The sequence below is a fragment of the Pelophylax lessonae genome (assembly GCF_965119305.1).
Source record: "Pelophylax lessonae genome assembly, chromosome: 1".
NCBI classification, from domain to species: Eukaryota; Metazoa; Chordata; class Amphibia; order Anura; family Ranidae; genus Pelophylax; species Pelophylax lessonae.
In genome coordinates this window covers 879,161,717-879,178,641 of record NC_138768.1, presented here as the reverse complement: position 1 = coordinate 879,178,641, position 16,925 = coordinate 879,161,717, and the positions used below count along the sequence as shown (strand labels likewise).

The window sequence follows — 16,925 nt, the reverse complement described above, 5'->3', positions numbered from 1 at the left end:
GATTATAGTCCATAGTCTCATAGTACATAGGATTATAGTCCATAGTCCAAGAGTACATAAGATCATAGTCCATAGTCCCATAGTACATAGGATCATAGACCATAGTACCATAGTACATAGGATTATAGTGTATAGTCCCATAGTACATAGGATCATAGTCTATAGTCCCATAGTACATTGATCCTATGTACTATGGGACTATGATCCTATGTACTATGGGTCTATGGACTATGATCCTATGTACCTTGGTACTATGGTCTATGATCCTATGTACTTTGGGACTATGATCCTATGTACTATGGGACTACGATCCTTAGTCCCATAGTACATAGGATCATAGTCCCAAAGTACATAGGATCATAGACCATAGTACCAAGGTACATAGGACCATAGTACATAGGATCATAGTCCATAGACCCATAGTACATAGGATCATAGTCCATAGTCCCATAGTACATAGGATCATAGTCCCAGAGTACATAGGATCATAGACCATAGTACCAAGGTACATAGGATCATAGTCCATAGCCCCATAGTACATAGGATCATAGTCCATAGTCCCAAAGTACATAGGATCATAGACCATAGTACCAAGGTACATAGGATCATAGTCCATAGACCCATAGTACATAGGATCATAGTCCATAGACCCATAGTACATAGGATCATAGTCCATAGTCCCATAGTACGTAGGATCATAGTCCCAGAGTACATAGGATCATAGACCATAGTACCAAGGATCATAGTCCATAGCCCCATAGTACATAGGATCATAGTCCATAGTTCCATAGTACATAGGATCATAGTTCCATAGTACATAGGATCATAGTCCCAGAGTACATAGGATCATAGACCATAGTACCAAGGTACATAGGATCATAGTACATAGGATCATAGTCCATAGCCCCATAGTACATAGGATCATAGTCCATAGTACATAGGGTCATAGATCATAGTCCCAGAGTACATAGGATCATAGACCATAGTACCAAGGATCATAGTCCATAGCCCCATAGTACATAGGATCATAGTCCATAGTACATAGGATCATAGTCCATAGCCCCATAGTACATAGGAGCATAGTCCCATAGTACATAAGATCATAGTCCATAGTCCTATAGTACATATGATCATAGTCCATAGTCCCATAGTGCATAGGATCATAGTCTATAGTCCCATAGTACATAGGATCATAGTCCATAGTGCCATAGTACATAGGCTCATAGTCCATAGTCCCATAGGATCATAGTCCATAGTCCCATAGTGCATAAGATCATAGTCCATAATCCCATAGTACATAGGATCATAGTCCATAGTACCATAGGGTCATAGTACATAGCCCCATAGTACATAGGATCATAGTCCATATTACCATAGGGTCATAGTACATAGGATCATAGTACCCTGCAGCTCAGTCCCATATTATTATCCATAGGGGAATATTACTATATATAGTGCAGACCATTATAAGCCAACTGACCTTGAACGACTCCAGCAAACGCACAGGACGACTTCTTCACCTGCCAAGAAAAGCAGCAGAACGATGAGCGTGTTATACACAACGACTGATTCTACATGAAGATCATTTTATTGTGTTGAGATAAAAGTCCCAGAAATTCCAAAACACGCCCTGTCCCCAACTGAAACATTTGTGGGTGAAAGCTAATAAAAAATCACGTATCTAAAATGTTTACGGGAACTGTTTATGTTTTTCCTTTCCAGAAATTTTTTTTTTTATTATTCAAATACAATTTGCTGTTGATTAAAAATGTGAGAACTTCAGGAAGAGTCACTTCTCCAGCACAGCCCCCTCCCTCCTGGCATGTCATATACTGTACCTCTCTGAGAGCGTCTAATTCTGTGTAAGCTGGCCCAGCCCCTCCACCCCTTCCCTTCCTACATAACCTTTTATGTAGCTGGCAGGAGGAGGAGTAAAGGGGAATCCTATAGAGCACATGTGTTAAACACAAGGCCCGTGGGCCGAATCTGGCCCTCCAGGCCATTTTATGTAGCCCTCACCCCTTGCCTGCCGCTACAGGAGAGCTTGAGCCGTCTTCTGGTCCTCCTCCAGACTTGGTAATTTCTGCTTTCCAGCAATGCCTCCAGCTTTTTCCCAGCAACAGCACAAGGTAAGGGGGTGCACTGTGAAGTAAGGGGGGGGGGGGTGGAGGACTCAACTTCTGATGGTGGGGGCACTCAACGTCTTATGTAAGGGTGGGGGATGCTCTGGACATCCAGTCTTACAGATATAACCGGCCCTTTAGAGGGCAATCATAATACTGATGCGGCCTGCGATTAAATTGAGTTTGATACCCCTGCTATAGAGGAATCCTACAAGTGCTGGCTGTCACATGACTACTATCTCCTCTACCTGTACAACAAGATTGGCAACTGCAGGCATATACCCATTGGGACATGCCTCATCAGCTCTGTAGATTGGCTGTTTGACCGTTTGTTGTTTATGTGTGCGTTGTGATGAAACGCGTCAGTAAACGGCAGTTCTTATGGCAGGGACATGCTGTGTACTGGTTGTGGTACGATAAAGTTTTTATTATGTAATGACATCATGGGTGTGCGGCTTGCTGGGATTTTGCCTAGATGTACTCATGCTGAGATTAATAGTGGAAGACCATACACCTGGCTGCATGTAGGCAAGTGTAGTTTGGCCTCCCTGCAAGGGTGGCGCTGTTCAGCAGCCGCAGTGCAGGGAGAGCAAGGGATGAGGGAGATCCCATATTCTGAGGCCTCCATAGGTATCTTCCAGGGAGTAGCTGTCCAAATGGATGCTGTTGCCCTGGCTAAAGTCCAGGGTAGGTTAGGTTACACAGGTGAACAGCTGGAGGGATCTCTAGGCTGGAACTACAGGTAAACTGCTGGCAACACAAGCAGCGACCGGAGATTTAGGGCCACCCAATCTGAAGCACAGTACTGTGACAGCAACTGGGGCAGTGCAGTGTGCTACTAGGATTTTGCCCGGATGTACTCATGCTGAGATTAATAGTGGAGGACCATACACCCAGGCGCATGTAGGCAGGTGTTATTTTGGCCTCCCTGCAAGGGTGGCGCTGTTCAGTGGCCAAAGCAGGGGATGAGAGGGAATCCATATTCCTCTGAGGACTCCGTAGGTGTCATCAGGGGAACCACAGGTAAGTGGTTTAAGGAGTACACTGCTTGCAACACAAGCAGCGGCTGGAGATTTAGGGCCACCCCATCTGAAGCACATTACTGTGGCAGCAACTGGGGCAGTGCAATGTGCTACTGGGATTTTGCCCGGATGTACTCATGCTGAGATTCATAGTGGAGGACCATACACCCAGGCGCATGTAGGCAGGTGTATTTGGCCTCCCTGCAAGGGTGGCGCTGTTCAGTGGCCACCGTGCAGAGAGAGCAAGGGTAAGGGGGAAACCCATATTCCTCTGAGGACTCTGTAGGTGTCATCAGGGGAACAGCTGTCCGATTGGCAGCTGCTGCCCCCGCTGAAGTCCAGGGTAGGCCTGGTTACACAGGCGAACAGCTGGAGGGATCTCTAGATTGGAACAACAGGTAAGTGGTTCAAGGAGTACACTGCTGGCAACACAAGCAGCAGGTGGAGATTTAGGGCCAACCCATCTGAAGTACAGTACTGTGAGCAGTGAAGTGTGCTATTGGGATTTTGCCTGGATATACTCACAATGAGATTAATAGTGGGGGACCATACACTGGGCTGCATGTAGGCAGGTGTTATTTGGCCTCCCTGCAAGAGTGGACCTGTTCAGCGGCCACCATGCAGGGAGAGTAGAGGATGAGGGGGAACCCATATTCCTCTGAGGACTCCATAGGTGTCATCAGGGAAGCAGCTGTCTAACTGGAAAAAATCACAAGGGCTCCATACAGGGTATGATATATGGGATTAGAAATCATGGGGCCCCATATAGCCTGACAGGACCCCCCTCCCTTCCCGGCCAATAGTGACCGAGGACATAGATTTATCAGTCCCTTTCTATGCAGCCTCAGCAGCACAGATTCATGAATAGGAAACACTCTGAGGCTTCCTGCTCATTAATAAACTGAAGCATAGTAAAACAGGTTACTATGCTTCGATGATGAATGGACACAGGAGTGATTGGTGCTGATCACTCACTGTGTTCATTCAGGAAAGAAAGTGGCCAGTAAACCCCATATTTATCTGAGATCCCTGTATGTCTCATCTTTCAGATTGGAAGCTGCTGCCCTGGATGACCTCTGCGGCCATCTTTAGAGTGGGCAGTGCTAATAAATAGCACTATCCCCCTTTGAGTGGCACACATTGTGCGAGTGGTCAGCCAAGTCAGGGCCAGAACCCCCACTGGTTTAGGACAGATTGCCTAGTGCAGGGACAGGTTCTCGTGGAGGAGGGACAGAATAGGGACTGTTGCCGAGTCTTGGGTAACAGACCTTCCTTCTTCAGGTGCCTTGTTCCCGGTCTGCCTTCCAGCTGCCTCCTCTGTTGGAAGCTTTTGGTTGTCAAAAGAGTTCATGGATATTTTCTGTATGGTTCCTGGTGCGGCCATGTGTGCAGCTTCTGTTATACTTCTTCAATGTCCTCATAGTAATATACTTTACTGCAACGTCTGGTCTCCGTGTGAGTTCTTCCCTGGGGGGCACCAAGCACTGAGCCCCGCCCACATGCAGATCACATGTCCAGCTACCTCTGCCTTACCAGGTGTGCTCTCTCATAGCTGGATACGGGGGGCACCAAGGAAACATATTTCCCTGGTCATGTCCAGGAGCCCAAGGGATTATGGGACCTACGGGAGCCCACGTCTGCATCTGACCATTGCCAGTCAAAGGAAACTTCACCACATACCAATAATTCATTAAAGTTTACCTGCAAAATTCTTTTTCACATGAAGCCCAAACCTTTGTGTGTTTACTGCCTAAAACTTTTGCTCACTATCTACTTATTGTAGTATTCTGTTACTCAACTAAATACAGTGGTGTATTTTGGTTTTGTGCTGCCCTAGGCAAGACTAAAATTGGGCGCCCCCATCTAAATTTGTCCTACCCTTTCCTGTTTAAGACCCAATCCTTCATCTGTAAACTCCACCCCTTCCTATTAAGGCCCCACCTATTCAGAGGTGGGGGAGAGGGAGAAGGGGGGAGAGAGGGAGGGGGTTAAAAGACAGAGAGGGGTATCAGAGAGAGAAGGGGGTGAGAGAAATAAGGAGGGAGAAAGAGGTGGGGGAAGAGAGGTGGGGAGAGAGAAGGGGGTGAGGGAGAGAAAAGGGGGTGTGAGAGAGGGGAGTTGAGACAGATAGAGAGGGGGTTGAGAGAGAGAGAGAGAGAGAGGAGATGAGAGAGAGAGGAGGGGAGAGAGGTGGGTGGAGAGAGGGGGAAGAGGTGGGCAGAGAGAGAGGGGTTGAGAGAAAGAGGGGGGTTGAGAGAGGGGGACATGAGAGAGAGGGGAGCATGAGAGAGAGAGAGAAGGTAAGAGAGAGAGATCGAAGGAGGAGGAAAGAGGTGGGAGAACAGAGGGGGGAAGAGGTGGGGAGAGTGAAGGGAGTGAGAGAAAGAGGGGGGTTGAGAGAGAGAGAGAAGGGGGGTTGAGAGAAAGAGAGGGGGCATGAGAGAGAGAGGAGGTGCGAGAGAGAGAGAGAGAGAGAGAAGGAGGGGGGAAGAGGGGGAGGAGAGGAGGAAGGAGGTGAAGAGAGAGAAGGGGGTGAGAGAGAGGGGGTTGAGAGAAAGAGGGGGGTTGAGAAAGTGAGGGGGGAAGAGGTGGGGGAAGAGATGTGGGGAGAGAGAAGGGGGGTGAGGGAGAGAACAGGGGGTAAGAGAGAGGGGAGTTGAGACAAATAGAGAGGGGGTTGAGAGAGAGAGAGAAGGAGGGGAGAGAGAAGGGGAAGAGGTGGGGAGAGAGAGAGGGGTTGAGAGAAAGAGGGGGGTTGAGAGAGAGAGGGGGACATAAGAAAGAGGGGGGCATGAAAGAGAGAGAGAGGAGGTGATAGAGAGTGAGAGATCGAAGGAGGGGGAAAGTGGTGGGAGAACAGAGGGGGGGGGAAGAGGTGGGGATAGTGAAGAGAGTGAGAGAAAGAGGGGGGTTGAGAGAGAGAGAGAAGGGGGGTTGAGAGAAAGAGAGGAGGCATGAGAGAGAGGAGGTGTGAGAGAGAGAGAGAAGGAGGGGGGAAGAGGTGGAGGAGAGGAGGAAGGAGGTGAAGAGAGAGAAGGGGGGTGAGAGAGAGGGGGTTGAGAGAAAGAGGGGGGTTGAGAAAGTGAGGGGGGAAGAGGTGGGGGAAGAGATGTGGGGAGAGAGAAGGGGGGTGAGGGAGAGAACAGGGGGTAAGAGAGAGGGGAGTTGAGACAAATAGAGAGGGGGTTGAGAGAGAGAGAGAGGAGGTGAGAGAGAAGGGGAAGAGGTGGGGAGAGAGAGAGGGGTTGAGAGAAAGAGGGGGTTGAGAGAGAGAGGGGGACATGAGAAAGAGGGGGGCATGAAAGAGAGAGAGAGGAGGTGAGAGAGAGTGAGAGATCGAAGGAGGGGGAAAGTGGTGGGAGAACAGAGGGGGGGGAAGAGGTGGGGAGAGTGAAGGGAGTGAGAGAAAGAGGGGGGTTGAGAGAGAGAGAGGGGGTTGAGAGAAAGAGAGGGGGCATGAGAGAGAGAGGAGGTGTGCCAGAGAGAGAGAGAGAGAGAAGGAGGGGGAATGAGGTGGGGGAGAGGGGGAAGGAGGTGAGGAGAGAGAAGGGGGTGAGAGAGAGGGGGTTGAGAGAAAGAGGGGGGTTGAGAAAGAGAGGGGGGCATGCGAGAGAGAGGAGGTGAGAGATAGAAAGAGAGAGAGAGAAGGAGGGGGAAAGAGGTGGATAAAGAGAGGGGGAAGAGGTGGGGAGAGGGAAGGGGGTGAGAGAGAGAGGGGGGTTGAGAGAGAGAGGGGGTTGAGAGAAATACGGGGGCATGAGAGAGAGAGGAGGAGAGAGAGAGAGAGAGAGAGAGAGAGAGAGAGAGAGAGAGAGGGGAAAAGAGGTGGGGAGAGAGAATAGGGGGATGAGAGAGAGGGTGGTTGAGAGAAAGAGGGGGTTGAGAGAGGAGGTGAGAGAGAAGGAGGGGGAACGATGTGGGGGGAGAGAGGGGGGGAAGAGGTGGGGAGAGAGAAGGGGGTGAGAGAGAGAGAGAGAGGGGGGTTGAGAGAAAGAGGGGAAATGAGAGAGACAGAGAGAGAGAGAGAAGGAGGGGAAAGAGGTGGGGGGGGAGAGAGGGGGGACGAGGTGGGGAGAGAGAAGGAGGTTGAGAGAGAGAGGGAGATGAGAGAGAAGGGGGATGAGAGAGAGGTGAGAGGGAGGGGAGTGAGAGAGGAGGGCTCCCCTATACTACACCAGGAAGTTCCCCTATCCCTCCTCAAAAAAAACCTACACCGGACTCTCACTTTCCCACATCCCTTTTTACCAGCTGTGTGTAGTGAGGTTTGCCGAGACACGATCTCAGCCTGGCCGGGACTCCGACCTGCTCTGCCAAGTGAGCTACTTCTGGGATTGGAGTCTGCAGCCACCACCACCTCCTGCTTCCACTTTGCTCCCCTGTCACAGAAAGATCAGACTGCGGCTGCCCCTGGGGTCACCCTTCTGGCGGCTGTCACCTGGGTTCGGTCCGCATTCCCGTAGCGACACCACTACTCATAGTGTTCCTCCTGGAGGCGGTGCTGCTCCCCTGAAAAATGCCGCCCATGGCAAACGCAATTTGCCTCATGGTAGGGATGTCCCTGACTACATAAGTGTGACCGCCATTAGAGTATGGCAGCCAATCTTTTGTCCTGTTTGATAGATTATAGAGTATTTATCTTTCTTCCACTGTTACTATACTTAGTAGCATATAATTGGCAAATGTAGTAGTTTTTTTATAACGGTATGCATAGAAAAACAAAGAATATCTTACAGATTCATGGATAATAAAGATTTAAGGACTCACCTTCCTCCATTGGCTGGTGACCCGGATGTAGACGGTGTAGGTGTGGTTGGGGATAAGAGGAGCATTGTGGAAGCCATTATAATGGTTGTTATCCCCCAGGATGAAGGTTGTGGGTTCGGTGAGGGTCTCTGCAGGAAGGACAGCTGCAGTATAACCACTCAGGGTCAGGCTGGAGTTGTACGGAGTGTTGATGAATCCCAGACAGTCCATACTTAAATTCCGATCCTGGACCAAATAGACAATCACTTCATAGAAGCTATGGATGGAGAAGAAAAAGTTAATCGGAGATCGGACATTTGCAGCTTCTGTATCTATTCATCGATGTATTACTATTGGTACCGATCATACATACCCACCAATGAGAAGTATCATCAGGGCATTTTTCAGCAGGAACGTGGGGGAACTGAGTTCCGGTACCTCCAGCACTGGATGTATGTAATGGCAAGAGGTGATGGGGTGTGATGGCGGGTCTACTGATGCTGGCTGCTGGGGAATCTATTGTCGCTGGAGAGGATCTATTTTTGTGTAGTAGCCTATTGTTTCTAGGGAGGTCTATTGTCGCTGGAGAGGATCTATTTTTTGTGTGGTGGCCTATTGTTTATAGGGAGGTCTATTGTTGCTTCTGGGGATCCATTGTCGCTGGAGAGGATCTATTTTTGTGTGGTGGCCTATTGTTTCTAGGGAAGTCTATTGTTGCTGGTGGAGGATCTATTTTTTTCTGGGGGGGGGGGGGACTTATGTTGCTAGGAGGGTTGATTGTTTCTGGAAGGGATCTACTGTTGAAGGAGGGGTCAATTGTTCCTGGCTGTTGGAGAGTCTATTGCTGCTGGCTTCTGGGAGATCTGTTCTTGCTGCCGGTGGGTCAGTTGTTGCTGGGGTGATAGTGTCTTTCAGGGATCCCATGTTGCTGGGGGGGGGGTCTGTTGTTGCTGGCTGCAGGGAATCTATTTTACTGCTTTTTCCTGTTGTTATTACCAAATTCCATACAAATTACTTAGCATGATATAATGACACTTGGCTCTGTATTCTCTAAATGAGGCAGTTCTGGGAGGTGGGTGGGGGTGGAACCAAAGATCGGTGCTCGGAGGTGGGTATGGGGTGGAACCAAGGGTCGGCGCTCGGAGTTGGGTAGGGGGGGTGGAACCAAGGGTCAGTGCTTGGAGGTGGAACCAAGGGTCGGTGCTCAGAGGTGGGTAGGGGGTGGAACCAAGGGTCGTTGCTCAGAGGTGGGTAGGGGGTGGAACCAAGGGTCGGTGCTCGGAGGTGGGTAGGGGGCAGAATCAAGGGTCAGTGCTCGGAGGTGGGTAGGGGGTGGAACCAAGAGTCGGTGCTCAGAGGTGGGTAGGGGTGGAACCAAGAGTCAATGCTCAGAGGTGGGAAGGGGGTGGAGCCAAGGGTCAGTGCTTCAAGGTAGGTAGGGGGCGGAACCAAGGGTCAGTGCTTGGAGGTGGGTAGGGGGTGGAACCAAGGGTCGGTGCTCAGAGGTGGGTAGGGGGCGGAGCCAAGGGTCAGTGCTTGGAGGTGGGTAGGGGGCGGAACCAAGGGTCAGTGCTCAGAGGTGGGAAGGGGGTGGAACCAAGGGTCAGTGCTTCGAGGTGGGTAGGGGGTGGAACCAAGGGTCGGTGCTCAGAGGTGGGTAAGGGGCGGAACCAAGGGTTAGTACTTGGAGGTGGGTAGGGGGTGGAACCAAGGGTCAGTGCTCGGAGGTGGGTAGGGGGGCAGAATCAAGGGTCAGTGCTTAGAGGTGGGTAAGGGGTGGAACCAAGGGTTGGTGCTCGGAGGTGGAACCAAGGGTTGGTGTTTGGAGGTGGGTAGGGGGTGGAAACACAAAGTGACTCAGAAGGGGGGGGGTTTCTGCACCTATTCCCTGAGGAAAAAAAGCCCTAAGTATCATTATTAGACATGTGCGATTACTTGCGTTAAGTCGAAATTGGGACAAAAGTTCCATTATTAGATGTAATCAAAATCACAACAGTAACAAATTTCAAGGAATCCAAAATAAATTATAATGAAACAAATTATCCAAATTTAAATAAAAAAATTTATTTGAAATGGAAATATATTGCAAAAAAATACAGTAAGGAATAAAAGTGTAATCGGATGATGATTCCTACTTAGGCTGCTTTATATAATTGTATAGAAAAGAATTGAATAGCAAATAATAGCATAGAATAAAATAGAATAGAATACAATAGAACATAAAAAAAAGAATAGACTAAAAATCAAATAGAATAGAATTTAATAGAAAAGAAAAGAATAGAAAAAAATAGAATCGGAACACTTATGAGAATCAACTCTGCTAGTTGTATCAAATCCCCATCCCTATAAATCTATAGATAGGAAAACTTGTCTTTTAGGTTTTTTTTCTATTCTATTCCTTTATTTTCTATTCTATCAAATTTTTTTATTTTCTGTCCAATTCTATTTTTCCTATTCTGTTCTTTTATTTTCTATTAAATACTTTTCTATTCGATTCTATTCTATTATTTTCTATTTCATTCTATTTGATTCTATCTTGTTCTTTTATGTTTTTTGTCTATTCTTTTCTATTCTTTTCCTTTATTTTCTATTCTATCAATTTTTTTTTATTTTCTGTCCAATTCTATTTTTCCTATTCTGTTCTTTTCTTTTCTATTAAATACATTTCTATTTGATTCTATTCTTTTCTATTTTATTATATTTGATTCTACCTTGTTCTTTTATGTTTTTTGTCTATTCTATTCCTTTATTCTCGATTCTTTTTTATTCCTTTATTTTCTATTCTATTTTTTTTATTTTTCTATCTGATTCTATTTTTCCTATAGATAGGAAAACAAGTAAGTACATGACCACCTGGTCCTAGAATGCAGTCATGGTCATACTTGTTGGTGGGACTTTATGGGGTTTGATACTCACAGTAAAAACGGCAAGCATATATAAAATGATTCATATTTTATTAAAAAAAAACATATCTAAAAACAATTCATCAAACAACATATACAAAGATATTATGGTCAAGAAGTGCAACTATATAACAAGGTGTCCTATGAACTGCCAATTCTACGCGTTTCGCAGACTGGTATGTCCAGTCACTGCTTCATCAGGAACATAGTAGGCGGTCAGTTCACCTTTGTTTGTGATTCACGGGATTCTGACTGACACATTTGGCCAACTCTTATTTTAGCTATATCCTATATACACATATATATATATTTGTTTATATTTGTCTAGATGCTAGAGTTGGGGAACGATCATCATCCCATCCCAAGTGCCTGCTGTAGTGGATTTTTGCTGCATGCCTAAGCACGGTCCAGTCTGTACCGGTATACCTCTACCTGTCCCCAGGCTGGGCGCTTGTTTGCCCCCTATGGATGACGGTCAGGGTTCATGGGATTATATGTTTCAGGGATGCACCTGGTTGGACTGACATGTATTTGATGATGGCTATGAAGTATGGTAAGCATGCATATCATCAATAGAAGCATGGTGATACAGCCCATAAGTTAATATTGGTTAGTAGTGTGATGACTTGTATCTCTTCCTTCTTTTTATTCTCCTGAAGCTTACAAAGGTGAACTGACCGCCTACTATGTTCCTGATGAAGCAGTGACTGTACATACCAGTCTGCGAAACGCGTAGGCTTGCCGGTTCATAGGACACCTTGTTATAGTTGCACTTCTTGACCATAATATGTTTGTATATGTTGTTTGATGAATTGTTTTTAGATTTTTTTATTTTTTTTAATAAAACATGAATAATTTTATATATATATATGCTTGCCGTTTTTACTGTGAGTATCAAACCCCATAAAGTCCCACCAACAAGCATGACCATGACTGGATTCTAGGACCAGGTGGTCATGTACTCCTATCTATAGAAAAAAAAGAATCAGATATAAAATAAAAAAAATAGAATAGAAAATAAAGGAATAAAATAGAATCGGGAATAAAGGAATCAAATAGAAAAGAATAGACAAAAAACATAAAAGAACAAGATCGACTCAAATAGAATAAAATAGAAAAGAATAGAATAGAATCAAATAGAAAAGTATTTATTAGAAAAGAAAAAGAACAGAATAGGAAACATAGAATTGGACAGAAAATAAAAAAAAAAATTGATAGAATAGAAAATAAAGGAATAGAATAGAAAAGAATAGAAAAAAAACATAAAAGAACAAGTTAGAATCAAATAGAAAAGTATTTAATAGAAAAGAAAAAAACAGAATAGGATAAATAGAATTGGACATAAAATAAAAAAATTGATAGAATAGAAAATAAAAGGAATAGAATAGAAAATAATAGAAAAAAAAATAAAAGAACAATATAGAATAAAATAGAAAAGAATAGAATAGAATCAAATAGAAAAGTATTTAATGGAAAAGAAAAGAACAGAATAGGAAAAATAGAATTGGACATAAAATAAAAAAAATTGTTAGAATAGAAAATAAAAGGAATAGAATAGAAAAGAATAGACAAAAAACATAAAAGAACAAGCTAGACTCAAATAGAATAAAATAGAAAAGAATAGAATAGAATCAAATAGAAAAGTATTTAATAGAAAAGAAAAGAACAGAATAGGAAAAATAGAAATGGACAGAAAATAAAAAAAATTGATAGAATAGAAAATAAAAGGAATAGAATAGAAAAGAATAGACAAAAAAAACATAAAAAGAACAAGATAGACTCAAATAGAATAAAATAGAAAAGAATAGAATAGAATCAAAAAGAAAAGTATTTAATAGAAAAGAAAAGAACAGAATAGGAAAAATAGAATTGGACAGAAAATAAAACAATTTGATAGAATAGAAAATAAAGGAATAGAATCGAAAAGAATAGATAAAAAACATAAAAGAACAAGCTAGACTCAAATAGAATAAAATAGAAAAGAATAGAATAGAATCAAATAGAAAAGTATTTAATAGAAAAGAAAAGAACAGAATAGGAAAAATAGAATTGGACATAAAATAAAAAAAATTGTTAGAATAGAAAATAAAAGGAATAGAATAGAAAAGAATAGACAAAAAAACATAAAAGAACAAGCTAGACTCAAATAGAATAAAATAGAAAAGAATAGAATAGAATCAAATAGAAAAGTATTTAATAGAAAAGAACAGAATAGGAAAAATAGAATTGGACAGAAAATAAAAGAAATTGATAGAATAGAAAATAAAAGGAATAGAATAGAAAAGAATAGAAAAAAAAACATAAAAAGAACAAGATAGACTCAAATAGAATAAAATAGAAAATAATAGAATAGAAACAAATAGAAAAGTATTTAATAGAAAAGAAAAGAACAGAATAGGAAAAATAGAATTGGACAGAAAATAAAAAAATTTGATAGAATAGAAAATAAAGGAATAGAATCGAAAAGAATAGATAAAAAACATAAAAGAACAAGACAGACTCAAATAGAATAAAATAGAAAAGAATAGAATATAATTAAATAGAAAAGTATTTAATAGAAAAGAAAAGAACAGAATAGGAAAAATAGAATTGGACATAAAATAAAAAAAATTGTTAGAATAGAAAATAAAAGGAATAGAATAGAAAAGAATAGACAAAAAAAACATAAAAAGAACAAGATAGACTCAAATAGAATAAAATAGAAAAGAATAGAATAGAATCAAATAGAAAAGTATTTAATAGAAAAGAACAGAATAGGAAAAATAGAATTGGACAGAAAATAAAAAAAATTTGATAGAATAGAAAATAAAAGGAATAGAATAGAAAAGAATAGAAAAAAAACATAAAAGAACAAGATAGAATCAAATAGAATAACATAGAAAAGAATATAATAAAATCAAATAGAAAAGTATTTAATAGAAAAGAAAAGACCAGAATAGGAAAAATAGAATTGGACAGAAAATAAAAAAAATATGATAGAATAGAAAATAAAGGAATAGAATAGAAAAGAATAGACAAGAAAATAAGAGAACAAGGTAAAATCAAATAGAATAAAACAGAAAAGAATAGAATAGAATCAAATTGAATAGAATAGGAAAAATAGAATCAGATAGAAAGTAAAAGAATATAATAGAATAGAAAATAAAGAAATAGAATAGAAAAGAATAGAATAGAAAATAAAACAACAAGATAGAATCAAATAGAATAAAACAGAAAAGAATAGAATAGAATCAAATTGAATAGAATAGGAAAAATAGAATCAGATAGAAAGTATAAGAATATAATAGAATAGAAAATAAAGGAATAGAATGGAATAGAAAATAAACAAATAGAAAGTCTGGAAAACAAATCATTCTGATATAATGAATAAAATATAACAAAATTATTAAATTAACGAATGAATCCGAAACAAAACACATTTATCAGCGCACATCTCTAGTCTACAGAAGACACGACTCTCTAACCTGATTGGTCCATTGGCTGCAGGGACCGGGTGCAGCTGTAGCGTCTTCTCTTGGAGTGTTTCTATTGGATGATGAGGAGGATCTGAAAGAAATCCGGACGTTACATTTGATTTGGTCACATTTCCCTACTAATAACTCAAACTGTTATTCACATCCAATTACCTGTTTCCAGGGGCGATCTGCACCCCAATACAGAGCTGTCCGAGGTATGGATACACAATAATACATATACACTATATTACCAAAAGTATTGGGACACCTGCCATTACACATCCATGAACTTTAACGGCATCCCAGTCTTAGTCCGTAGGGTTCAATATTGAGTTGGCCCACCCTTTGCAGCTATAACAGCTTCAACTCTTCTGGGAAGGCCGTCCACAAGGTTTAGGAGTGTCTATGGGAATGTTTGGCCATTCTTCCAGAAGCACATTTGTGAGGTCAGGCACTGATGTTGGATGAGAAGGCCTGGCTCACAGTCTGCGCTCTAATTTATCCCAAAGGTGTTCTATCTGGCTGAGTTCAGGACTCTGTGCAGGCCAGTCAAGTTCCTCCACCCCAAACTCGCTCATCCATGTCTTTATGGACCTTGTTTTGTGCTATTTTTTTATATTCTATTATTTTCTGTTCTATTCTCTTATTTTCTATTCTTTTCTATTCTGTTCTAATATATTCTATTCAAATTCATTCTATTCAAAATTTGAATTTCGGAAGATGGTTATATTCTATTCTATTATTTTCTATTCTATTCTAATCTTTTCTATTCAAATTTGAATTTAGTGTATTCAAAATTCAAATTTTAGAAGACATTTATATTCAATTTTTTCTATTCTATTCTTTAATATTCTATTATATTCCCTCATTTTCTATTCTATTTCATTCTATTCTCTTTTTATTCTATTCTGTTCTGTTGTGCTCCTATTCTATTCAATTCAATTTTTTTTATTTTCTAATCTATTACTTTCCATTCTATTCGATTCTTTCATATTCTATTCCTTTTCTTTCTATTTTATTCTATTATATATATATATATATATATATATATATATATATATATATATATATATATATATATATATATATATACATATATATATATATATATATATGTATATATATATAATTTTATTTTCTATTCTTTCTGTTTTTACTCCTATTCTATTATTTTATTTTCTATTGTATTACTTTTGTTTCTTTTATATTCTATTCTATCCTTTTATGTTCTATTTTATTCTATAGTTTTATTTTCTATTCTTATCTGTTCTGTTTTACTCTGTTCTTTTTTTTTTCTCTTTTTTTTCTTTTCCTATATTTTCTATTCTATTCCATTATTTTATTTTAATTTTTTTATTCTATTGCTTTATTTTCTATTCTTATTTTTTGTTTTACTCTGTTCTTTTCTTTTCTCTTTTTTTTTTATTTTCCTATATGTTCTATTCTATTCTATTATTTTTTATTTTATTCTATTGCTTTATTTTCTATTCTTATCTGTTTTGTTTTACTCTGTTCTTTTCTTTTATTTTATTTTCTCGTGTTTCTTTCCTTTTCTCTTTTCCTTTCTTTTCTTTTCTCTTTTTTTTTTCTTTTCTTTTCTTACCTATATTTTCTATTCTATTCTATTATTTTTTTTATTTTTTTTTTCTATTGTTTTGTTTTCTATTCTTATCTGTTCTGTTTTACTCTTTTCTTTTTTCTTCTTTTTTTTTTTTTATTTTCTTTTCCTTTATTTTCTATTCTATTTTATTCTTGTTTTCTAATTCGATTTTTAATTCAATTTTGTATTCTTTTTTTTTAGTTTCATTATTTCGGACTGGTTTAAATGTGTTATTATTGTAATTCGGAGATTTGGATACATCCAGATTTCCGAATAACCAAAAATTTGTCTGAATTTTGATTCAGAACAAAACAAACCGCACACGTCTACCATCACTATTCATTTATTTTTTTAGCCAATCAATAACTTTGAAAAGATTACCTCCAATACGGGTTTCGGTAATCCATTCTCTTGTCCTTTGGGCTTCGGCTGATGTGAATGCTCGGAGGGCGATGGTGTAGGTGGCCCCATACTGGAAGGGGATTTTATATTCGGTTACACTGGGGGGAAACCAGATGGAGTCATCCATGGCAAAGGACCGATCGTAGTCCCTCCTGGCTGAGACGGTCAGCTAGAAGAAGAGATAAAAAAATAAAAATCAAGTTTAGTAATAGAATTCGAGGAACCAAATAAACCCAGTGATGCGACCTCACACAAATATGTGGCCCCACTAGACTGGGCTTTTCTCTGTGGGGCTGCATATTTTGCGTATCCACCAGCACTGAAACCTGAGTCTCACCAAGAGCCCCGGGCCCCGTACTAATGATCAGGACCAATTGCAGGTCACCTGATCGCTGTGATAGCATCTGATTGGCTACCACAGTGATCAGTCACAGTGAGGCCCGCCCCCAATTTTTTTTCTCTCTGTGAATGGAGGAGAGGGATGAATCTTATCTCTCTTTTTCCTTGCCAAGAAAAAAAAGTGTGTGTAAAAAAAAAAAAAAAATAATAATAATATTTTATAATTATTATTAATAATAATAATTTAAAAAAATGAAATAAAAAAAATACATAGATCAAGGTTTGATCTAAGCCAGTGCCAGGGTTAGTGTTTGGGTCAAAGATCAGGGTCAGTATTT

General features: G+C 40.8%; 1 protein-coding gene across 1 annotated transcript in view; it reads right to left on the bottom strand.

The window, feature by feature from the left end:
• Positions 1-1,423: 1,423 nt before the first annotated feature.
• The window catches only part of LOC309545962 (uncharacterized protein), a 42,031-nt gene continuing 26,529 nt past the window's right edge, over positions 1,424-16,925 (bottom strand). The window contains exons 9-12 of the mRNA XM_082245418.1: positions 16,228-16,417; positions 14,256-14,337; positions 7,910-8,165; positions 1,424-1,520 (exon numbers count right to left, since the gene is read on the bottom strand). Coding sequence (XP_082101544.1) covers positions 1,446-1,520; positions 7,910-8,165; positions 14,256-14,337; positions 16,228-16,417 — 603 coding nt within the window. The 3' untranslated portion in view covers positions 1,424-1,445. The remainder of the gene's footprint in view (positions 1,521-7,909; positions 8,166-14,255; positions 14,338-16,227; positions 16,418-16,925) is intronic.